This window comes from Lacerta agilis, chromosome 6 (genome assembly GCF_009819535.1).
Source record: "Lacerta agilis isolate rLacAgi1 chromosome 6, rLacAgi1.pri, whole genome shotgun sequence".
NCBI classification, from domain to species: domain Eukaryota; kingdom Metazoa; phylum Chordata; class Lepidosauria; order Squamata; family Lacertidae; genus Lacerta; species Lacerta agilis.
In genome coordinates, this window is record NC_046317.1 from 78,118,535 (window position 1) to 78,145,009 (window position 26,475).

The 26,475-nt window shown below is 42.2% G+C and overlaps 1 protein-coding gene across 6 annotated transcripts in view; it reads right to left on the minus strand.

The window, feature by feature from the left end:
* Nucleotides 1-26,475, minus strand: part of NFATC2 (nuclear factor of activated T cells 2) — a 134,968-nt gene that overhangs the window by 70,949 nt on the left and 37,544 nt on the right. For all 6 annotated transcript variants that reach the window (XM_033153551.1, XM_033153554.1, XM_033153552.1 and 3 more), the window contains exons 4-5: nucleotides 17,226-17,428; nucleotides 16,012-16,184 (exon numbers count right to left, since the gene is read on the minus strand). In XM_033153551.1, the coding sequence (XP_033009442.1) occupies nucleotides 16,012-16,184; nucleotides 17,226-17,428 (376 nt within the window). The remainder of the gene's footprint in view (nucleotides 1-16,011; nucleotides 16,185-17,225; nucleotides 17,429-26,475) is intronic.

The window sequence follows — 26,475 nt, forward strand, 5'->3', positions numbered from 1 at the left end:
AGTCAACGGCCAAATATTCAAGTGCAAGAACACTACAACCCTGGAACTTTCAATATACCACCTGCAGATTGGATTCCAGTGGATAGCCCTGAATTCCTTTAAAAAGAACTGAAGCGTAACTCGTTCCAAGCTGAAATATGAAGGCCTTGGAGCCATCTGGGCAGCAGGGAGGTGTCCATTTCTCATTACTGTACTTTGCCCTCCAGCTTATGTACGCATAAAGGTAAAGGTAAAGGTAAAGGGACCCCTGACCATTAGGTCCAGTCGCAGACGACTCTGGGGTTGCGGCACTCATCTCGCTTTATTGGCCAAGGGAGCCTGTCATGTGGCCAGCATGACTATGCCACTTCTGGCGAACCAGAGCAGCGCACGGAAATGCCGCTTACTTTCTGCTGGAGTGGTACCTATTTATCTACTTGCACTTCATGCTTTCGAACTGCTAGGTTGGCAGGAGCAGGGACCGAGCAATGGGAGCTCGCCCTGTTGCAGGGATTCGAACCGCCGACCTTCTGATCAGCAAGCCCTAGGCTTGTGTGTGTGTGTGTGTGTGCATATGCACCATTCCCTCTAATGCTGGAACCATGGTGGTGCTGTGCCAAACATTTTGGGAGCAAAACACATCTGCGCACAACAATCCAAATGATTCAGTATACCCATGAGAACCGTGTGGTGCATGACCTTCAAAATTACATTCCCGTCCTATTCTCACCCCTCAGTAATTAAGAACTGCACATTATTATTATTTTCTGTGCCTCCCTTCATGTGAAGATCACAGGGCCATTTACATTACCAAAACACAAAAATACACACCACAAAAACAAACAAAAACAGTAAGACCTCCAACCGTCTCCTCATCCTACCTCCTGATTCAGTATAGAGTTAGAGGGGTGGTGGGGAGGCGCATGCCGTTCCCTTAGCAACTGCCCTGCTTTCTTGGAGAGACCGAGCTCAGCACTGGGAACCACAGTTTCATAAGAATGCATTGAATCAATGCACAAGACTCAGAAGATGCACACAGCATCCGTCCACATAACCGAGCTCCCTTGTCATCAGAAGCATAATAATGCAAGAGAGCTGCCATCTGAGAAATCTCCCCCACAACTGCAACAGCTGGAAAGGATCAAGTACTCCCGTCTTTGACTGGTCCAGATGCATCTCTAGGGCAACTAAGTGACCCAGGAGTTCAGGACCTGAATTCAAACTCCTCCACATCTGTCCCATCCTACACTGAAGGACTCTGGAGGGTTTTGTTCTACAGTTTAACATCTCTTCATGCTAACTGCTTGTGCTTTTGGGGGTGGGGGGTGGAGAGAAAAGATTTATTCTGTAGGGTGATTAACCTTTACCTGACAGCCAATTCACACAGTCTCTCTGCTTGTGGGTGGATCTTTTATTTCCTCCTGCTTGTATTAAACAATGATCTGTGCATGGCCTCTCCAGAAGCCAACATGATGCCATCCAGCTGTTATGGGTTCCACTCCCGTCATCCCTGACCACTGGCCATGTGTTGGTTGGGACTCATGGGAGATGGAGTCCAACACATCTGGCTACCTTTGCCACGAGGAGTCTTCCCACTGTGCACACCAACACACAGTCCACATTTCACAGATTCATAGTGGTGCGTAAAAATTGCGGCTTGCCTTTGCGGTTAACAAGTCATGTGACCTACTTTTTCATAAAGAGCTTTTTTAGAAAAAGAAGAAGCAAGCAAGCCAAACCATAGGCAGGAAATGAAGACTAGACTGTAAGCAGAGTGGTGGAGTTGATGGGTTTCAAGCTACTTTCAGTGGCTAATGAAAAAACTACAATAGGCTATACATTTTGAGGGTTGACCCCACACACATTAATGTGAAAACGGTGCATATTCCGTTTGGAAGCTGATACGACTGGTCCACCTACAGAGGGAACAGGGAACCGGTGGCCCTCTGAACATTGCTGGAGAAGAAGTCCCATCATTCCTGACCATTCTGGATAGGGCTGATGGGGTTTGGAGTTCAACAACGTCTTGAAGGGCACAGGTTCCCTACTCCTGGTCTAGACCACAGCTGTCTCCTCTGAACAGCACCACCTTTCCAAAGATCTCAGGCAGAGGTCCTCCAACCCAGCTGCCTGAGATATTTTTAACAGGGAAAACCAGGGATCAAGCCTTCCTCATGCAAGGCACCTGTGTGACCACTCAGCTACCCTACTCATCTGTGTCTGCATTTCTATAAGCTTGAACACGAAGAAGCCTTCCAAAGATTAGACCTTGAGAGATAAAATTCTACCAATTATGTAGAAGTGAACTTTGAAGAGTGGAGGTTCATCATGGCAGCCCCAAGGAGAGACCAAAAATAAAGGCAGCTGTTATGATGGAGATGATGTATACTGTCCTTTGTCCATAGATCACAGGGAGATTCACAACATAAAATTTCAATATAAAATATCCACCCCCTCTACAGATTAGATTCACACAGAGAACAAACAGCAGCAATACAAAGCCTAACAAATAGCTAGCATGAAGTAGAAACTCTATCAAAGGAAAGGAAAGAAGTATGCAGCCTCTGCTCGATTATTTTTCTCATTCTCCGACTTCCTCTGTGCTAAACTGTCACAAAGAAACTTGAAGGCCTTGTTACTGCCTCTGTCACTTGCCAGAGACTATGCGTCCATCAGTAACCCCGAAGATCTGGCCAATTATGTCATTGCTTCTGATCTGAAAAATAAAATAAAATATATGCTCCCCTGCATACTGACTTTCGGAAAACTAGCAGCATGTCTATTAATTCTCAGCGGGTTGTGGATTTCTAAGAGCCATTCACTGGATCATTAAAAAATTACTTCTAACCAATACTTTTCAAAGCAGAGTTCTGCACTTATCACAATTAATCATTCATGCAATTTTAGGGGTGTTTTTTTAAAAAAATAAAAATAAAAAAATCGAGGAGCTCACAGTTTATTATTCACTCAGCTGGCTCACAAGGCAGCCAGTTAAGAGCATACATTGAGATTACTTTCACAGAAGTTGCTTATTTCTTCCACATGGCTTATATGATTAATCACTCTTTGTAAACAGTCAAGATCCTGATGAGTTCATAATTGGATTTACTACTAACAGGAGATTTATGGTTCTGAAAACTCAAGAGTAAATGATATCTAGCAATAAATAAATAAACTCAACTACAGCATTCAAAAGAAAACAAGCTTAAAGGTTGTCTTTGAGAGCATTTCAGCTGTATTGGTCCTGAGAGTGGACATTTCCAAAGGGAGTTTTAATGTAGCTTGACAAATGTGCTTTGAATATATACATTCTGCTACAAAGCCTTCAGTTTAGCCAATAGAATAGTTCCCAGATTCAAGCTTAGAGTTTATCCAGAATTCCTTCCATTCAAGGAGATGGTGTTCAACCTATTTTGGATGGAGTTACGCTCCCCTGAAGGATCAGCTTTGCACCTGAGAGTATTCCTGGATTCAGCTTTGTCCCTAGAGAGCCAAGTATCTTCACCTTGGACTAGTGTGTCAGTTACAATCTCTCTTGGATGAGGATCACAGTTATCATGAAGTCGTGACCCTCCCATCCAGAATACCGCAATACATTATACAGTGGTTCCTTGGTTCTCGAACGGCTTAGTTGACGAACAAATCGGCTTTCTAACACCGAAAACCCAGAAGTAAGTGTTCTGGTTTTCAAACGTTTCTTGGAAGCCAAACTTCTGATGCAGCTTCCGCTTGAGTGCACAAAGCTCCTGCAGCCAATCAGAAGCCGTGCCTTGGTTTTCGAACGTTTCGGAAGTCAAACGGGCTTCCGGAACGGGTTACGTTCGAGAACCAAGGTACCACTGTATGTGGAACTGCCCTTGAAGACAGCTAATTAATAACGAATCACCTCAGTTCTGAAAGAGCTCCACAGCTGTCTGCTACCAAGCTTAATTTAAGGTGCTGGTATTTATCTGTAAAGCCCTAAATGGCTTGACATCCAGGTACTCAAACAAAAATCTGCTCCCATATCAACCTACTTGTACACTGGGATCACCTGTCATTCATCAGAGCACCTCCCTACCCTGGAGGTAAGGTGCAAGGTGACCAAGAAAGGACATTTTTTTTGTTGTGGTCCTCCATTTTGGAACTCTCTCTGCATAAGGTGGCCTATGCTGCTATCTTTTTCAGCATGAAAAGAACTCTTTAGAATCCCAGGCTAGTACAAAAGCTTGAATATTTTAGGCTGCAATCCTACACACACTTACCTGAGAGTAAGCTTCCATAACTCACTGAGACTTGCTTCTTAGTAGACACACAAAGGATTGCACCCTTAATCTGGTATTGCTGTGTATTATTATTATTATTATTATTATTATTATTATTATTATTGCATTATAGTTTTATTAATGTTAAGTGTTTTAGTGTCTTATGAAGAATGGCATTATAGAAATTCATATATTCCAAAAGTATGCTGAATAGATCATTCCAAGAACAGCAACATACAAAAATATGATTAATAGCAGCATATGAACATATGGTTAATAAAGTAAAATAGGCGTGGAACCTGCGAGCTACAACAAAAAGCAGGTGACCAAATGAATATGCCTTATGGCACAACATATCTGTCAGGTCTGCATTGGGTTGCTCACGAGTAAGCAGGCATGAGTCAGAACTGTCTTTTAACAGTTTTATTGTGCAAACTATTTACAGTGCAGAGTGCTGAAAAACATGACCATATCAGTTGCTAGCAGAATCCGGGAGTGGCCCTTTCTGGCTGGGACCTCAACTTAAGAGTTTCGGTATCCGAAATCTCCGCCTCCCCTCCCTGCGTTTCACCCCTCTGTGCACTTGGGGCGATGGAAATGGCATGTCTCCCTCCTCACCCGCTGAGCGAGGGGGGTGCAGGGTCTTTGCTCTCAAGCCCCTGAGCTGCATGCCCCTCCCCACTAGAGACATCGCTGTTTCCTCCGCTGGAAGAGGAGGTGCTGCTGGTCAGGTGGGGCCGGGGCTCTCTGTAGCATCCCGAGAGCCCTTCCACCACCCTGCGCTGAGCCGGGGACAGTTCCCTGACAATATCATTGTTTACCACGAAGTAAGTCTTATTACTTCTTCAGTATTACAGCCTAATCTGAGATTGCCGCCACTGACCAAGTCAGACTATTGGTTGACTGGCCTAATATTGACTATGTTGACCAGCAACATCCCCGATGGATTAAATTAGAGATGGTTCTACCTGAAACCTCTTTGAGCATGAGATGCAGGAGGCTGGACCTGGGATCTTTTCTAGGCAAAGTACATCTCTACCACTGAGTCACAGCCTCTTTGCGAATATAAGATAAACTTAAGAGGTCCAACCAAGGCAAATGATTTATTCAGCTTCTCTAAAATCTTCAAAATAGAAACACGTTTGTTTTTCTAAATATCTAGTAAATAAGAGACAGACAACATTGTGGGCATTTCTAAACTGCCTTAGTCTAAAGCAGGCAAAGGGAAACTCGGCCCTCCAGATGTTTTGAGACTACAATTCCCATCATCCCTGACCACTGGTCCTGTTAGCTAGGGATGATAGGAGTTTTAGTCCAAAAACATCTAGAGGGCCAAGTTTGCTTATGCCTGGTCTAAAGGTGCTGTTCTCACTTCTTGTATTATTGTTATCATTCTTATTAAATTAAATTAAATTAAATTAAATTAAATTTGTATGCTGTCTTTCATCCAAAGGGCAGATCACAACAGAAAAATACAAAATGAGAATACAAAATACCAAGGGCTGGGTTTCTGTACTCTCCCCTAAAGCCAAATAGTCAGCCAGTCTCATTTATTTGCTTGGGCCCATCATTCATTGTCAAACAAGGGAACAAATCTCAGCTTTGCAATACTGCAAACAATGTACAATCTACAAACGAAAGCATAAAACCAGCTGTAAATGTTTACAGTGTGTAAAACAAGCAAATAAAAAAATATAATGAAAGGTGATGAGCTGTAATACCTAACCACATTTTGTGCAACCAATTTATTTCTACTCTTTTGCACTGCCAACACAAAGAGAGCTACTTCATGAGAAGGGAACACACTTCTACTACCTTTCCAGTGTTGGGAATTCCTGTCTGGAAATTCTGCTTAAAATCCTTGTGTGGGAAAGTGCAACAGATTGTGAACAAAATCCTTTACTTCCTGAAGGCCACAAATCCTCAGGCTGTGTACACACCAGAGTGTTACTGTGCATGTGGGTCGCACAAATCTGACTTTTCCATGTGTGCTTTTGTGCTCATTTGTCCACACATAAGCACTTTCAATTGAACTCTATCTCAGTGCTTCCCATCCACACTGGTGGATAATTCTCAATGGGGTGTATTCGTGCTATGTGCTGTTGTTCCTTCCCCTCAGTCACTAGTTCTAGGGTTGCCATATTTCAAAAAGTTGTTGATTTTTTTTTTTAAGCAAAGCTGTTGAGTTTTTTCTCTCTCAAAATCTCTCTTTTTTAAAATGAAGTTTTTGAGCTATTGTTGAGGAAAATCAGCAAAAAACCAACACTTCCGACTTGGGTTGCCATATGCCCGGATTTTCCTGGACATTTTTACCGATTTTCGGAAACTCCTCCCGGACGCTATTTTCAACCAACAAATCCCAGACGTATGGCAGCCCTACTAGTTCTCTACCCTCTGAGTTACAGAAACATGAGCTCTATTGTGGGCGTGTGCACAGGCATCTGTTTACCTGAGAGCATGACCAATTTTATTTTAATTTTTTAATGCAAGTTTTCTGATAAGACTAGAACTGCACAAAGCAGCAGATTTTAAAGAAATGGGTGTGTTGTGTCCAGCCCAGCCACTAGTGCCTCGCCAATGGAAGTAGGGTGTGTGGCAATTTTGCACCCAGCAAAAAGTCATCAGACCTTTTTAAAAAGAAAGCCCAAAGTAGCTGGAAGCTACATGAATGCAGGAGTAACTTGTCGATTTTGTTGCCACTGTTACCTGTAACCATTGTGTCTGAATCTGCTATCACAGGGAGTGTCTTAACTGTGTTTGTTGGATCGGGTATGTGTGTGTGTTATGTGTTTGTTAAATCTTATCTGTTGACAATATGATGACCATAGCTGTCAACTTTTCCCTTTTCTTGCAAGGAATCCTATTCGAAATAAGGGAATTTCCCTTAAAAAAAGAGGAAAGTTGACAGCTATGGTGATGACAAACCTTCTGGTTGTTGATGTGTATTTAAATTTGGTTTTATGTGTCTTGTTTGGAAAAAAAAATGAGGGCCACCCACCCTGAAGCTTCTATTTTAAACTGTATTTTTAGGTTCCAAATTTGGAAGGATGGAAAGATATGAAAAGGAATGAGAGTCTATCATTAGCCTGCTTGGCGTTTTCTTGTACGGGAAGGATTAACACAAACAGATACCTTGGTATCATTCGGATGAAGCTTGTTTTCTTTCGTATGCTCTATTAAATTAATCCCCAGTAAATTCACCGTTTCTAAAGCTCAGGATAGGTGAAATGTAGGCAGTAATTTCACACTACTCCTTCTCTTCCCCTCAGGGGCTGACACTCCATAAAGCAGACCAACAGCTACTGTAGTTTATGAGCTCTGTATAAACATAACACTGTTGACTTATCCCGTTGGGGTGTTTACTTTCAATAGCAACAGCCACTGACATAATGCAGGAAAGCAAATGCTAGGCAAAACACTCATTTTTGCCTTGAAACAGTATGTCAACTCTGCTAATGGCACTGGGGGCGTGAGGGGGTTTTCTTTCTGTATTTTATTTGATCGGCTGCAAATCAAGATGTTACGGGTCGTCTGTGCCAAAAATTACATTATGGCCAGCGGTGGAAGAGAAACAAAAAAGGGAACTGCGTTTATCAGGATCTCTGCTGAGTTTTGTTTCCTGAGCCTCAGAATTGCAAGAGAAAGGGGCCAAAATAGGGAAGGAAAATAATTTGGCTTAACATGGGGAGAACCAGGAAGGCGAGGGCACATAAGCCAGTCAACCTGCTAGGCTGCTTCAAGAACAAGTTCACCAGCAATGTTTTTGACTCCGTGTCAAGGAAATGCCATAGGGAAGTTCACATGCTCAGTGTGAGGGCAATGCCCGGGGCTTGGTGTAACTGAAGCAACAAGTAGACTGCATACATTTATGCAGCCTGTGCACGTTTATACAATTTTGCATGATGCCTCCTCTTTTGTATTATTCTCAAAGAAACAGGGAAGGAGCTATGTGTCCCAAGCAGGGATGGAGGAAAAATGCAATTCAGTTCACATTTAAGGTTGAATTTATTGAGCTTGTTGTTTCCGAAACAACATGAGAACCAAAGCTCAACCAACTTTCAGAAGTCTCACTTATCTACATTTTGCGATGCAGTTCTCCAATCAACGTTTACAAAAATGCATATATAACAGGGAAATGTGTATAGAAATGAATATGTTATGAGAGAGCGCTTACAAAAATGAGTAGATTAGTCAAAACTGCAGGCAAAAATGTATTATTAGGAGAAACTTACATTAAAAATGCCAGCAGAAACCTGAATTTAAGATTGGAAAAATGAGAAACCGAGATAGTGAAATGGACAGGTCTTTACATTCCTATCCCCAGCTACCCTTATGGGTACCCTTCTGGCTTTTGAGATTTCATCAGGCATTGTCCGCATACTTTAAAGCACATCCTTACCCTTAAAGATTAGGAATGTGCTTTAAAAACAAACAGATAAAGATTTAGATTCTCAGGGAAGTAGTTTCCGTATCCAATGTTGAACATCCTGCATTCTCATAGCATGCCCAAAGCCCTGGCAATACCCATCTGATGCTGCTAAAGTCGGTAGTCGCAAAATCTAATAGGGAACGGCAGCAATTGTGAAGGCTGCATTTCTGGATATTATTACTAGGAGCAGCTCTCAATGATCTGAGGCTTGATGGAGTAGGAGAAATTCTTAACATGGAGGTAGAGTGCCACAAAGCTCCTGAATCTGGCATTGAATTTGGCTTCTGGAAACAAAGTCTCTCAGGTTTGTAAATGGAACATCTAGTCCACATCTAGAAGCGAAGAGAGCGTTTGTCAACATTAGTTGGTGAAGGACTGGAAATTAATCATGGAGGTGTGTACTGAGAAGAGAATGAGAACCCTATTGGATCAGACCGAAGGTCATCTCGTTCAACATCCTATTTTCAGCAGTGACTACTCAGGTGCTTTCAAGAAATGGCAAGAACATGAAGGCAAGAAGAGCCCTCCATGGGTTGCCATCGGCCGCACGCCCCTCCAACTCCTGACATTCAGAAGCAGCAGACACACGGAGCTTCCATTTAAGCTACTGCATCGCCGGCTGCAAAAAAATCTGGTTGCTATTTCCTGCTCTTGGCACTTGTTGCTGGTGATATTATTTATTCATACCTGACTGCAGAAGACTGGAAGTTTTTACGGCAATCCGGCTCTGTCTTCTGTATTGCAACGACTGATAAAACCTATCAATTCGTATTGTGTTTTAATGACTCCTGTGGTGTATATTGCAATACATTTAAAATGTTATAACGTTAGCACTACTGAAATCAATTCTTATATTTGGAGCATTATTATTTGCTTTGAAATGAATTAGTGTTAGACTGTTGGTTGTAATAATGCATCAATATATAGTCTTGTTCTTATACTGTGAGCTGCTTTAGGTCAAGAAAGATGTCCCTAACATTACACACTAATCTACCAGTATTTAGACAATGCATGTATATGGGTGAAGGGATGATTGCAGCTGCAGACTCAATCTGGATCAGGCCCCCCTTTGCTTGGTTGTTGTTGTTGTTGTTGTTGTTGTTGTTGTTGTTATTCCCAGCCTTATCCTATGCAACATGTTCAGTGACAAGTATGGTTATACTGAGATTGTGTGAGTCATCGCCACATCTTGTGGGTGTGAATTCCATATTGCCAAGGGCAGTTGCTCTATCCTAGGGTTGGCATATTTCAAAACATTGTTGAGCTTTTTGGGCAAAGTCTCCAAAAACAAATTGGACATTTTCTCAGACATTTTGCCCGCTTTACGAAAAATCCACCCAGACACCACTTTCTCACCAATTGGAAGCCTTTCTTTCCTTCTTTTGGTTTCTGCAACAGCCCAAATATTGCAACTGTAATAAATTGTGCAAATAATAAAATGGGTAGGCATTTGCTTCACTTATTCCAAGCAGAATTTGGGTGACCTTCATGAAGATATTGCTGACACCCTACCTGTAACATCTCATAAACCCCAAAATCAATCTCTCTCTTCAGCCTTTCTCAGGAAGACATATAAGTAGCAGTAAAGATAGATAAGAAGGGATCACTAAACCTGGTATTATTATTATTTATTTATTTTTAGAATAATGCTAGCAGAACAGGGTTAACTATCAGGATGTCTTAGTAGACTTAATAATGTACTCCCTCTTAAACCTTCATGGAAGTGATCTCTTGAGATTAAAAACAACTATGCTACAACCATGCGCCACCTTGGGTTTTTAAGTTTTATTCTGCTTAAATTCCTTGGCGATAGCAATTACTGGAGGAGACAGAACCCTGGCAACTCCTCAAACAGGATGACCAGCAAGCAAAATGCAGCCTTGTATTTCACTATGTGCCGTACCCAACCCTTGATTCCTGTGTAGGCAATCTCACCAGTATAAACCCAAAATAACTTTGTAGTTCACATCAGACTTTTTTTTTATCCCTCCCACTTCCTGCTCATTCTAAACTCAAAGGGGGAAAGAAGCCCAACGAGACCCAAAGGTCTTTGCATCTTCTGTTAGCCAGATGACTGCCCAACTATTTAAAATGCATAAATGAAAGCTATTATCGTTTCTAGTTCTAGTAAGATGCATTTTTAGAAGAAGTCAGGGTGCAAATAGTTTTGGAAAGACTAATGAAAGGCTTAACCAAGATCTACTTTTATTTCTGAATCTTTGGGGAAATGCCACTTCTAAACTCTACCTCACTCTGGCCACCAGTGGTACCAGACAAGCTAGAAACATTCATTTTAATAGCAAAAGCAAAGTTCCTGAGGAAGCTTTTCCTAGAATATTACTCAGTTATTTTACTTACTTACTTATTTACTTACTTACTTACTTAAAGGTAAAGGGACCCCTGGCCATTAGGTCCAGTCACGGACGACTCTGGGGTTGCGGCGCTCATCTCGCTTTACTGGCCGAGGGAGCCGGCATACAGCTTCCGGGTCAAGTGGCCAGCATGACTAAGCCGCTTCTGGCAAAACCAGAGCAACACAAGGAAACGCCGTTTACCTTCCTGCCAGAGCAGTACCTATTTATCTACTTGCACTTTGACATGCTTTCGAACTGCTAGGTGGGCAGGAGCTGGGACCGAGCAACAGGAGCTCACCCCACTGCGGGGATTCGAACTGCTGACCTTCTGATCGGCAAGCCCTAGGCTCTGTGGTTTAACCCACAGCGCCACCCGTGTCCCACTTACTTACTTACTTACTCACTTAGTTATTGCTATTGTTACTGTCATTGTTATTGTTATTATTATACTAATTCATACCCTGCCTTTTTCCCTGATGGGACTCATACTATACTACTCTTCCTGCCGCTATGACAGTCTTTACAACTCTCCCTATCACAAGAGATTAAAGACTGAGTTCAGAAAGAACCATGCAAACAAAATGTGTTTGTGAAAAGTAAGCCTATTTGCATTTATTCCATCGATTTGCATCATTCGTTTTCAGCATAGGTTCCTAGATACAAAGTCTTTATGAGCGTAGCCAAAACAAAGGTTTTATTAGAGCAGCTGCAACATTAAAATAATGCATTTTTTAAAGTGAGATGTACACTTTTCAGAGTTCACTGGAGGAGCTACTGAAAATCCAGAGTGTTCACAGCACGCTGCCTGAAAACGGCAAGCGGATTAATCTCCTGGGAGTCACAAGTATGGTTCTTTGCTACGCTTAAACTAGCCGCTAGCCTACTGTTGATAATCTATCCACTAGCAAAAAAAAAGCCATAGAAAGCCTGCCAAGATGAATACATTCTCTAAACTGACTATTTCTTTCCACTGAGTTTACAACTGCGCCACATATCGTTAATGCAGAATATCTAATTTTATGGGGAAACTGAGATGGAGAGGAGGAAAGAAACAACAACAAAAAAGGAAACTTCCAAGGAAGCTGATTAAAAGGAAACAAAATATTTGTCCAAAATTCATTGGCATAAACCAACTTTCTGAAGACTGGGGAAACGTCTAAATCACTCAAATGGACAACTTTTCGGAAGTAAATATAAATGTGCCAAAATAATATTTATAATGAGAACAGGTTTGCAGGACAGCTTTGGTGTGCACCGCTCAGCCAGGGAGAATAATGCAACAACCGCTGGTTTGTTGCTGTCAGATTCTTCCCAGGTTGTTGCTCATGAGTAACGACAGAGCCCTTCAAGAACTAAGGCTATTTATTGTGCATTTGCTATATACAGTGTGGAACTCTTTCAAACATGACTGCTCAGTCACTCGCAGAATCCGGAAGTGCCCCTCTCCTGCTCCCTGCCCAACACCACAGCCGCGGCACTCTAAAATGACGTTTGCAATATCTCCTAGCCCCCCCCCCCCCGATGCTGTGCAGGAGCCAGAAGTAGCATTTCCTCCTCCGATTCCCTCTGGCTAGCGGTGCTAGGTCTCTCCCCAGAGTGTCTGAGCCCTCGCACCTCCCTCTCCCCAGGAGACAGCTCAGGGGATATGCTGGAGGAGGAGGAGGAGGAGTCCGTGGATAGCAAAGGCTGCGATTCCCTATAACGTAAAGAGCCTTCTTCCTTCGAGGAGCTGCTTCCCCTGCCCTCCTCTGGATCTCCTTTCACCTCCCCCTCCTCGCAAGGAGGCTGTCAATCCCTGAGAGTTGCCTTAAGGGGCTTCCACTTCAGCAACAGGGCTTTTCTCCCCTCTTCTCCCTCCATGTGCCCCCATGCTCCCTAAAACTCCCTAAAACTTTCATGGAGGGGGAGAGGGAGGTGCAAAACTTTCATGTCAGGAGAACCCCCACAACAGCGCATGGCAAGATGGGTGTGAGGTTTGCTCTGCCTGCTAAGCTGACATGCTTGCGCTGATAGAAACATCCAATATAGCACCATGTCAAATTCCGCCTATATAGTCGCATCAGACCAAGCCATGCTCAGAACAGACCCACTGAATCCAATGACCTTGAGTTAGTCATGAGTATGCTCCAAGTATGACTTAGTTGGATGCAACCCTGAATTTTCTGAATTGTCTCCAATAATTAATATAGCATGCACGGTCCCCATTAAGCTGCTTTGGGATGTTCGACTCACTCAGGGTTCCCCCCACCCAAAAAAAGAAAAAAGATTTTTGTTCTTTCACAAACCTTGTAGCTTCCTCTTCTAAGTGAGTGGTGCCATTAAGAGAAAGGGTATATATCAGTGGTAGAGCATCTGCCAGAGGTGCGCAAGGGTGTGTGTGTGTGTCGTGCATGCATGGCGTCACACGTGCGACACCCCTCCATCCCCAGCCAGGTCGACTTGGCCTGCCATCTCTCCACCCACCGCCAGCCACCTTACCATTGTGAAAGGGATGTGGCAGGGAAAAGACGTTTGGCCCTGCAGCATCTCTTCCTGGCAGAGACAGCCAGAACGCCTTCCAGGAAGGCACCCCAGCAATCATCGAAGGGATGTGCAGGACGAAGACATTTCACCCTGCCATGTCCCATGGGATCCTCAAAAGGACGCGTTTTTTTCAGAGGTTCAGATTGCAGCCTAAACAACATGTTGAAACAGGGAGCATCTCCAGTGCAGATGTGTCACAGGGCAGGGATGGGGGAGCCTGTGGCCATGAAATTAGCCCTAGCCAAGAAGGCCAGGGGTGGAAAACGATAAGAGTTACAGCCTAGCTACATTGAGAGGCTGCAGGTTCCCCACTTCTCCCTTAGGGGAAGGATTACATTACAATCAAAAGCCACAGAGTGGGTCTTTTAAGTAAACTTTCTCAGGCAGTTTATTGCTACAACATGGCTTTGTACACTACTGTGAGTCACACAATAAAAGAAGTGAAAATGGTTCGTTATGACTCTGTGAAATCCCCAAACCACCGAGAAAGCTCAGGTTGCTAACAATAAAGCATCACCGGATGAGCAAAGAGACTCAGAAGCGCAAGCCCTCCAAAAATGACTAAGAATCTCTGGATGTGCCAGAATGGAGGCCCTTCCACAGGTCCCATCCTGTGAAGACACCGAGCACCCTTCGTTCCTGATGCAAACCTCCTACACTGAAAGGATGATAGCTGGAAATGAGATCTCTGGTGGGATGAACATATGCTAGAGGGCCAAGAACATTTTCTCCATGGGAGATCCGCTGACAAGAGTATAGCCCACATTTGGCAGTCACTGAGACATCCAGTGGAAATCCCCTCTTCTCCAATGTGGGGCTTATCAAAGAGTGCAAAAGGGAAACTCCCACACCCCTCTCCTCAATCTCCTGTGCTGCTTGTCCTGCTGTCTCTTGGAGTACTGCCCGAAAACAGTCTGAATATGATGTGTTCAGGGTGAGAGTCATAACAAATGTCTCATTTTCAGACTCTTCAAATAATCAGGAGATCTTTGACAACTTGTGTACCAAATCTCAGATTTCTATCTGTTCTGGAAGTACCTCCATAATTTCAATTGTACTCTAATGAGTCAACGGATTAGCAGCATCTTTCTGTTATCAATTTGTATTAAAGCTGCACCGCCTAATTCTAAACAGCAGGACATGTGAAAATAATCTAGTGATCTTAGTGCACCCACAAGGTTAATGTGAATCAACAGTGTGATGCAGCAGTAAAAAAAGCTAATGCTATTCTGGATTGCATCAACAGAAGTATAGTGTCCAGGTTAAGGGAAGTAATAAAGGTAAAGCTAAAGGGACCCCTGACCATTAGGTCCAGTTGAGGACGACTCTGGGGTTGTGCGCTCATTTCACTCTATAGGCCAAGGGAGCCAGCGTTTGTCCGCAGACAGCTTCCAGATCATGTGGCCAGCATGACTAAGCCACTTCTGGCAAACCAGAGCAGTGCATGGAAACATTGTTTACCTTCCCGCCAGAGCGGTACCTATTTATCTACTTGCACTTTGACATGCTTTCGAACTGCTAGGTGGGCAGCAGCTGGGACCGAACAACGGGAGCTCACCCCGTTGCGGGGATTCGAACCGCCAACCTTCTGATCGGCAAGCCCTAGGCTCTGTGGTTTAGACCACAGCATCACTCGCGTCCAAGGGAAGCAATAGGACCACTCAATTCTGCATTGGTCACACCACATTTGGAGTACGGTGTCCAGTTCTGGGTGCCACAATTTAAGAAAGCTGTTGAGAAGTTGGAACGTGTGCAGAAGAGCAACCAAGATGATTAAGGGTCTGGAAACAAAGCCTTATGAAGAACAGCTGAGGGAGCTGGGTACGTTTAGCCTGGAAAAGAGGGCAAGCTTGTTTTCTCCTGCTCCAGAGGGTAGGACCCAAACCAATGGATTCAAGTTACAAAAACGAGATTCCGACTAAACATGAGGAAGAACTTGTGACAGTAAGAGCAACAGTGGAACAGACTCCCTCAGAAGGTGGTGGACTCACCTTCATTGGAGGTTTTTAAGCAGATGTTAGATGGCCATCTGTCATGGGTGCTTGAGATTCCTGCATTACAAGGTGTTGGGAGTAGATGACCCTCAGGTTCCCTTCCAACTCTATGATTTTTTATTCCATGTCTACTGAAAAGTAAGGGCCAAACTACAAATCCCATTCTGTTAGTGTCAATTCATGTGCTAGTGCAATACTGCCTCAGTTTCACCACCATGCTAAGATCCCAGAATCACTAGCATTTATATACATATATAAAGAAAACCCTTGCACTTAACAGCACATCTGAATAGCTAACATAATGTGTAATTTGACCGCGAGTCCTCCTGATTTCAATGGGATTTACCCCCAGGTAATTATGCACAGGTTTTGAGACATGCTTTCTTCAGCTAATTAAGGATTGACGCACAGGATACAGAGAGGTTGCAGCATGGAAAATATCACCGCTGATCAGAAAGTAGTGAAGTTAGAGAGAAAATGCAACTTACAGCATTCAATGGGGTTGGATGCCACTTGCAAGGAAACAATCCTGCCACTGGATTCCGGGATGTGTACACGGAAGACCAGTCGCACACGGGTGTTCTTCCGACCAATGTCCGTCTCCCCTTTCCTCAGTTCAATGTCTGCATTTCTCAGCTTGAGGATCCCTGCACAGTCAATGCTGCAGAACAAGCCGAAACCTCAGTTAATACCCAACCACAGAATTAACAACCCAATGATTCCTGAACACATTTGCAAGGAGGGAAAGATGAGGTTCACGCAGCATTTTGTTTTTACCTCACTGATTACAACGATGGATTTAAAGGTCACTTTTCATCAGAAAATAAAACATAAAATCAGGAACTGCCTAAGTACAACACCACCACCACCACCACCAACAACAACAACAACAATCTCACTGCACTTTAAAAAAAACATGATTAAAAACAGACTGCCCTGACCTACTTATTTAAAAGGCCTGGGAGAACAGGGCTTTTTGATTCCCAAAACATCACTCCAATGGGGCCATGTTCTAAAACAGACATTTAAAATTAAAGAATCAGTGTGGTGTAGTCGTTAGAGTAGGACTGCAATTCTAATGCGCACTGAGACATGAACATAGCAATGAAATAAGAGCCTGCTGGATCAGGCCACTGGCGCATCTAGCTTAGCATCCTTTTCTCACAGTGGCCAACCAGATGCCTGTGGGAAACCCAAAAGCAGGATTCAAGCACAAGAGCACTCGTCCCCTCCTGTGGTTTCTGGCAACTGGTATTCAGTAGCATTTCTGCCTCCAACAGGTATTAAATTGCTCCCAGGGCCCAGTATCATCACCCACAATGATTCTGCGCAGAAGTCTATCTCTTTTGGGAAAGGCTCAGAAGGAAGCTGCCTCATAACCAGGTGAGATCAATGGTTCATCTACCTTGCCACTTGTGTCTACTCTAAATGACAGGAGACCTCCAGAGTCTCAGGCCAGAAAGAAGTCTTCCTCATCATCTGCTACCTGATCCTTTTAACTAGAGATGCAAGGGATGGAACCGGGCAACTTTTTCATACAGATCACATATACTGTGAATCAAGCCTGGGTCACTGTAAGTCTTTCGCACTTGAGTATTTTTTGTTCAAGTTAAATGCAGGTACCTTCTGCATTAACATTACGTCTCCAGTTTTGTTCCATTAATATCTTGTAACAAGACACTTTTCATAATAGCACTCTTACGTTGCTTTCATGTTGTTTTTTGGCTCCAGGGGAATCTCCAGCACTTTGGTGTTGCCAATTATTTTCTCATAGCTGGTGGTGGTGACGGTTTTCCCTGTAATGCGATGGACTTGGTAGAAAGCATGTGGTTTAAGAATCCGCTCATCTGCTGTCCCAATGAAGATCTGAAGACCTAGGGGCTTGTTGTCCATGTATCCATGAAGCTGGCAAAAGACCAAATCATTACATCATCATTTCAATGACAAATGGAGTAGACAAATAAAAACATAATATATAAGTACAGTAGTAACTTGTTTGATCACCTGGAGCAAGTGAGGATCACCTCTAGATGACTAGACATGAAGCTTTCATAAAAACGTGTGTGTGTGTGTGTGTGTGTGTCTTTCCTTCAGTTTATTGATGTGCTACCAATGACTGAGAGAATAATTCTGGCTAGTGAAAAATATTTAGAAGTTATTAACTTTTGTGGTCTAACTTTGCAAGGCTAGAATAAATTCAGGTTCAGAATGTTGCATCTATTATTATTATTATTATTATTATTATTATTATTATTATTATTATTACTCTGCTCCTCACCCAAAGATCACAGGGTGGACTACAATGTAAAACACAAAATACATAACATAACATAACAACACAAACACAAACACAAACACCTAACACATTTAAAAGGCCATCATTTAACCAGCCAAAGGCTCCCTTGTGAAATCCCCAGCTGTTTTCTAGAAACCTCTGGCACTTCTCATGGGTGGTTGACAGTGCAGGCATTGGGAGTGGTTTATTGTTCTAATCTTTCCTCAAGTATGACGTTCCTTGGGTAGCTTTTGGCAAGTCGCTCATTCTTATCCTAACCTTCTTCACAGGACTGTTACCTCTTGCTCTTGTGCAAAACAAACATAAAGTGACTTTTGTAAAAGCACTTACGAATCCTCAAATTACATAATTAAGAGATGGCACAGGGGGGAGTTGCTTGAACCTTTCATCATACAGTCTGGATCTGCATTGGAATCGTTTTTCAGGATGTTTTTATTGTTTTATTGCTTATTGTTTGCCTCCCTAGGTTTCTTTGAGAAGAAGGGAAATATATAAATATAATGAAAACAATAAAAACTTTAAAATAAGCAGCTCAGCTTAGCTCTTCCTAATCAAAGCAAATGACATTTGCATAAGTGAATAGGTATGAGTGGATCTAGGCTACTTCTGGTCCATTCCAAAGACATAGTCAATGAGATACGTAGTTTAATCATTAAAACCATTTTTGACTGACTAGCTCATACCAAGAACAAACTTAGTTGGTCTCTAAGGTGCTACTGGAAGGATTTTTTTTTTCACTTATGAAAAGTGTCAGTAGCAAGCACCATAATAAAAGAGGCGTGCAAGAGATGGGAGAACGAATGCCTCTTCCCAGACGATGCTTGCTTCAGCACATATGTGTAAAATAAAGCATGTTCTTTATTTTACTTTAGAACTATTTTTCTCATATGCAAATTTACTCCAATTTAATTGGTTAATTGACTATAACTCGTACCACTACTTGGCAAACGTTTTCTCTACTGAGTGACAATCCTACAAAAAAATAAAAAGTGGAAGGAATAGGGCAGGGAGCCTGTACATCTTCAGGAAAGTTGCTTTTTGTTTTTATACAGTACACAACAGGACTAGATATTTGTGGTACCCCTCACTAGAGAAGGCTTGACGAGTGCTCTGTTATACCAGCCTCATACGTCTGCATGACAAAACTCTCCTGTGACTCCCAACAAATCCCAGACTTCAGTCACTTTGCAAAGAGAGTGCCTGCAGAAGAACATCCGCAATCTGTATCTTAGTTTTGAGAACTGAATATTTGGGAACTCTGTCTCTTGGCTCTTTTGGGTGCATGGATATTCTAACCAAGGATAAACTTCAAAGCTAAACCCAAAGGATTAATTTCAATAGGTGAGGCATCAAGTCAAAAGTTTAGCCAAAGTCTTTGGCGGTTTAGATTGCCAGTTGACAAAGCATTTCCTGCTTCTGAATAGCTGGAAATAATCTAGCAGTAGAAGAAATAATCTGCAGTCATGATTATACTAAATCCAAGGAAGTGTGTGTATACTGTACACGCACACACACACACACACACACACACACACACACAATCTCCAGAGACAGAGAAGAAGAAAATAACAGAATATATATTTTTTTTCTACAAAGAAGGCTCCTTTGCCTCTTTGTGATTCCATAGAGGCAGCAAAATGAAATGCAAAAGCAGCTCACTACTTTCTCTCCCTCCCCATCCCACATATTGAGAAAAGACTGGACATGCTCACAACCTTCTTTTGCACAAGACTCAGATGCAGCAGAAGAGGAAAACTATGCCACGACATTTGTGAGTGATGTTCTCCAGCAACTATCATACATGACCACATGCTGGGAAGGAGTGGTTTGCCCCAAGCTCTCTGACTTTGGGCAATGTTGTGTGGGCAGATTAGCAATGGCTTGGGCAACCCCACCTAGGAGAGGGCAGATGCCCAGCAAGAGTCTCATATTTCTGATGTCATCTCTTTAGTTGAGACAGTTTGCAAGACCCACAAGCAATAAAACCCTTTGCCACTGTAGGCAACACATTGAAATAAAAACTGAAGGCTTCCAGTTAGCAAACAGCATATTAGGTTCATAATTAGAAGAGTGAAACTAGAGCTATGAACATATGAAGTTGCCTTATGCTGAAATACACTTGTCCATAAACCTTAGAAGTAGCTAACTAGCCTTCACTAACAAACTAGTGTCCTCCAGGTGGTTTGGACCATTACAGCTTCCATCATCCCTGACCCTTCTGGCTAGAGTTGTTGAGAGTTGTATATCTGGAGGGCGGTAGATTGGGAAAGGCTGTGCTATAGGGACAAGCAGCAGCTCTTCTTGATTTCCCCAAGTGTACCTGGAAACCTGGGACCTTAGAATCATAGAGTTGGAAGAGACCACAAGGACCATCCAGTCCAACCCCCTGCCAAGCAGGAAACACCATCAAAGCATTCCTGACAGATGACTGTCAAGCCTCCACTTAAAGACCTCCAAAGAAAGAGACTCCACCACACTCCTTGGTCGCAAATTCCACTGCCGAACAGCTCTCACTGTCAGGAAGTTCTTCCTAATGTTTAGGTGGAATCTTCTTTCTTGTAGTTTGAATCCATTGCTCCGTGTCCGCTTCTCTGCAGCAGCAGAAAACAACCTTTCACCCTCCTCTATATCTCAAACATGTGAAATTCCACAGTCCCATCCCCTCTTTGTGGATCCATCCATCCATCTTGCCCTTCTTCCAAGGAACTCAAGAGTGGTCCCCGCAAACCCTGCTTTTATTATATAATATTATCATCATCATGGTTGTCACCCAAAAGCACCATGTTTCCTTTTGACTACTCCTTAAAACTTTGTCTGCTTTTTAACCTGTATACTAGAAGGAAACACACATATATAAACAAACAAACAAACAAACCACCCTTGGGAGGTCCCTGGTCTTAGCAACACATATGTTATTACACAAACCCCTAGTTTGTCTAGCTAAGTGCAGAGGAGCTCTCGGGCGCCTATGTTACTGTTAACAGCCATCCATAAAGATTAGCTCAAGTCAGTTAGATGAACAATTCTCTTGCTCTCTTGGCTTGGGAGCCTACAGTTGCCAAAAAGCTTTAAAAACTTGTTATTTGGGGTTGCTTGCACACAACTGCCAAAGCAGAGAAATGCTTTCAGGTTTCATGTAATTCAACATATAGTACTCGCTTCTCAAATATTTGCATATTGTTGAATTACATGAAACCTGAAAGCATTTCTGTGCTTCTCTGCTTTCAAGGTGAAAACCAAAAACTCACAAATGAAAGGAGAACACTGTGTAAAATGCAAGTTTGTGTTATAAACCAGATTTCTGCCATCTTCTTCTGTGGACAGGTTTTGACACAGGTAGTGACAAACAGGTATATATATATATATATATATATATATATATATATATATATATATATATATAATTGCCAGCTAAAATATGAGTTTATTTAAGCAAGCAGGTTTTGACATTTTCATGGTAATCTTTCTCTGCACAAATATTTGTGTGCTCTATGTACAACACATGTTTTCATGAAATAAATTGGGCACTTCGAGAGAAAAAACAACAACCCAACCACGTAGCAGAGAATGAAAATGTTCAGTAAAGAATAGCAGCGGAGTTTTGAATTGGGGTTTGTTATATGAAGCATAACGGAGACAGAATTTCTATGTAGGCTTGAGACCAGGGAATATCTCTTTCATTATTAACATTCACAATTACAAATCAAGCCAATCATTCTATGTTTCTCACATCACTGAAAATTGAAAGCAGACATGTCTACCGCAAAGCCAGCAATCCAACTGAAAGGGAACTTGATGGTCTGAGACATGCTAAATTTGTTTTCAATTACTTGGTCCACATTATATACAATAAAAAATAAAAAATACTTGATTAAGCCGTACAAAGCAAACAGGACAGGAAGATCAGAGAACAGAAACATTAAGCTAATAGCATCCATGGTCAAAAGAGTTCCTCTTTGTTTGTTCTCCCTTTCAAATGTCAGCAGGAGGTATCCTTGCATAGTAAGAATTAATCCGTCCCCCCATGAGACCACATGCAACATCTATGCATCGCTGGCAACCTTCCCACAATGTGGTAAATGAAGAGGAACCCACGAGACACACAGTCTTCAGATCCATCCTGCTTTCACCCATACAGCACTAAATATATGGCACTATGTGAAGCAGAAAGGCCAAAAACTGCTCCCTATTATTCACATGTTTATAGAGACGGTGGTGGAGGGGAAGAACACCCATCATTTTTTACTCATTAGAGTTAACAACAGTTCGTGCATCTGATGAGATGGGATCCAGGCTCCCGCAGCTTGTCCCACGATGCACCTATTAAGCTTGTTTCCAGTTAAGTTGGCTACTCAAAGCAAACCCACTGAAAACAGCAGACTAAAGTCATGTACATTAATTTTGTTTTTAAGGTGCCAAAAGACTCTTTGTTGCTTCTGGTTCATAAATGTCATTTCTGTGTCTATCGATCACTCAGGTTTGCTTCAACTGGCCTCTTCTGCTGGAACATGGTCCTCTTCCCCTTCCCCCTGCTAAAAATACTTCGGCCCCTACCCTTAGCTGCTATCCACCGTCTAAAGGTGCTGTTAACTCCAAATACTGCCTGCCTTCTGGGGCAAATAACCACTGGAAGGGAATAATTTTCAGGAAGAAACTAACATGGGTCCCCAATCTAGAATGGAAGCATGTTCTAGATCAGAACACTTATTGATCTGTGGCTATTGCTGTCATTTGGGGGGGGGGGAGTTGTCGTTATATTGCAAATGTATACTGCATATTATTTTTGTAAGTTACCCAGAGGGGAGATTAAAAGTTTTTAGAAAACAAAAAATCAGATAAATAATGAAATTATTTGGCTGGGGGGCAGTTTAGTCTGTTCTGCCACCTTATGGCTCTACCATCCTATCCCCACCTTATTCTGCTGCATGAATAGAATAGACCAGACCCCAGGAAAAATGTCTTCCAGAGTTGAAGACCAGTCACCAGGGTCTTCTGTTTTCCCCACACCCAAGCATCTCAGTGTGGTGTCACCATTGCTAAGAAAGTGTTCTGAGTCACACACAAAACTGTTTAGTTTTTGCACAGAGGTCAAGTTTTTGCACCTGACCCCTTTGGCAGCGTTAATAAAGACATACACCTTTAGGAACAAAGATCATTGCTGAACGTCAAGCCATTGACCTTTATTTTTTATAACTTTATTTTCGCATTTTGATAAGTATTTTTAACATCCCATTGTTTCCATTTTCAGAGAAAAAGGAAAAATCTAGAAAGAAAGGTGGGATATTATTATTTTTTAAAGAAATTGTAACCCTGAAAAGAACCCTAAGGTAAGCTATTCACAATAAGCCTCCCCACCCCCAGCCCAAAGTATATTATATATAGACTAGACTGATGAAAAATCAACTCAATTGAGTCACATTTACCAAAAAAGGGAAAGAGAAGCCAGACATGATGTGTACCTTTCCATATTCTATTTTGGGATTTTCTTTCTTTCTTTTGGTAGAAATGGACTACTGTATTCCCCCCCCCCAAAAAAAATCTTTTGCATAACAGTTATAATATTAACACAGCTAGGCTTGGATTGGTCTGTAACCCAAAGAAATGCTAGGCACGTTGGCAGATGAATAAATAACATCATTCAGCAAACAAGGAGAGGCTTTTCTTGTTGATTTTATTGCAAAGATTGATTATGCAAATATGTGTGTGTATGCATGATTAAATTTATCTTCCCACCATTTTTTTTTAAAAAATGAGTTTCATTCCTTCATTTGTTCATCAGGGTGTGCAAAAATGAGGTCACTTTCAGAACTATAGTGATGTTGATAAATGTATGCATACATATGAATGTTTATTTTGCACAAACACCTAGCACCATATGTGCAGAAATGGCTATGTTGTATAAAATGGCCTAGGTAAAAATCCCAGATCAGTATACATAGCATAGCTATGCATGCAGTTGAAGCTGCACAGTTCACAACACATGCCAACAAACATTGTTCATACCTTTCTGTTTGTTTTTGTTTGTTTGTTTGTTTTGAGATTGCAACTCAGATTCCCAAAGACCCACAGGTCCTTCTACCCCCATAGAAAGGAACTAAAAAAAGCAAATCTGACCAGATGTAGCTTTGCACTGAGAATAAAAATCAAGCTAAAAACTTCTCTATCACATATGTGAAAGGGTAAAAAGAAAACACAAGCAAGCAGTGGATGAACTGGAATAGTGACTGAGATAAAGTGATATCCTGCAATGAAGAAACATATATCAGTAAGGCCACTTATGCACAAAGCTGTCAACTTTTTCCTTTTTTAAAGGGAAATTCCCTTATTCCGAAAAGGATTCCTCGCAAGATAAGGGGAAAGTTGACAGCTATGCTTATGCATCGCCTATAAAGAGAGTTTGCATCGCCCCGAAAAACAGAACAAAATGCAACACAAATTTACATAACATTTCCATACACTAATTGATTTGTGTAGATGCAAAATTCAGCAACAGTTACAATAATTTACCCCTTCGTGGATCACTGCCTTGTCATGGCGAAGGGGCTTGAATAACTCCAAGAAGCTATGAGCTATGCCGTGTAGGGCCATCCACGACGGACAGGTAAAAGGCGAGAGTTAAGACTAAATGTGAGCCACCTGGAGAAGGAACTGGCAAAGCACTCCAGTATTTTGCCAAGAAAACTCCATGGACATAAACAAGGAGAAGCTTTGAGAAGAAAGTGAGAGTTTCCAAGGCATGCTCTGGTTCATGGGGTCACGGAGAGTCGAACACGACTAAGACAACTAAACAACAACAACAACAATTTAAAGAGAAATACAATATGGCTCACCCTAGTGAGGAGACAACGGGTAATAGTTCAAAACAAAATAAAATAAAAAATTCTTTCCAGTAGCACCTTAGAGACCAACTAAGTTTGTTCTTGGTATGAGCTTTCGTGTGCATGCACACTTCTTCAGATACACTGAAACAGAAGTCACCAGACCCTGGGTGATCAGCTGTTGTCAACAGGTTTTCCACACCTATCAGCTGATCACCCATTCCCACCACCCTTCTGAGTAATACCCCTCCCCACTCCCTCACTAAATTTAAGGGTCTGGTGACTTCTGTTTCAGTGTATCTGAAGAAGTGTGCATGCACACGAAAGCTCATACCAAGAACAAACTTAGTTGGTCTCTAAGGTGCTCCTGGAAAGAATTTTTTATTTTATTTTGTTTTGACTGGCAGACCAACACAGCTACCCACCTGTAACGGGTAATAGTTCAGTCTGCTGTTAACTGTCAATGGGCAACTTCAGGGCTCCTGCTCTCCTTTCTTAGGGTTCCTTACTTTTAAACCAAACTTGAGACTAGACAGCCCTCAAATAAAAGTCACCTTAAAATAGAAGACTGTCAGCCCTTCAAAACAGGTGGCTAACCTCTGCAGAGAAGGACGCATGGCCACCCTAGCATATGTGAAGTTGGATTTGAGGACAGGTTCTGATGGATTTAAGATGGGAAGTTCAGCTTAAACCACACTTTGTGAAAACAGAAGTGGTCTGCATCATAGTGAAGGAGCTAGGAAGGGATGGCCTGTTTCCTCCTTCCAGAGAACTTGCTTCAAGGGAGTGGTACGCTTTTTCTCATAAATCAGGATCTTCAATGACGATCACACTCATCTTCCTGTCTAGACAACACAGACCACTCTTCCAGAAGGAAAAATGGAATGCGTATGAATGAATTCACAGGAGCCAGTGATTTACTCGGCTTTACTCAGTTGATAAATTAAGTTGACAGTGGCTCATAAATCCCCGTCAACAATATGATGTTTGGGGTGGCTGGAGTGGGAGAGGATACCATGGCAGATGATGTATGTACATCAAATGCTTCAGTCTTATAACATATTCACTTGTAATACGTCACACTGAAATGAATGGAATGCCCAAGTTCAATTCTTGGTGTCTCTAGCTAAGATGATCCTAGGCAGCAGGACTGGGAAAGACCTTCTCTGCCTGTTGGAGAAGCCACTCAGGGGAGACATTGACAAGCTAAATGGATAAACAGTCTGGTTCTGTACACGACAATTTCATGTATTTATAGCATCCAGCTGTGATAAGAAGACTAAACCTCACCATTTCTCTGCAAGTCCTTCATCAGAAACCAAACCCTTCACAGGTCAATAAGGAACCACCTTATCAAGCAACATACGTACACTGCAGTTCTGTATGTTTATTACTTGGCAAATGGCTGCCTTAATTCATCTGGTGTGTGCATATACCAGTTTTCAATGCAATACTCTTGGGGGCATTTCCTATTGCATTTGACCAACTGCATTCAGCACTGGCAGCTCACTTGTTCATTTCTGTGTAGAACTGGGCATATTTCTAGCGGAAGTCTTTAAAATAAAACATCGCTCCAAATGGGGCACACATACACTGTGTGGCCAGCTTTCCCCAACAAGCCAGTGGTAGTTTGGAGACGCATTTGTCAACCTCTGGGTCAAATAAATAAATAAATAAGAACACAGAATCTCCACTGCCTACAATTAATTAAAAGCAAATACAAAGCTAAGTGAGAAGTCTCTTCCTCCCATCTCTTCCCTTTCCCTGCTGCACGGAAGAAGATAAGAAAGCACTTGAGACATTTTCTCCCTCTGGTGTCAAAGGAACAGGTAAAGCTT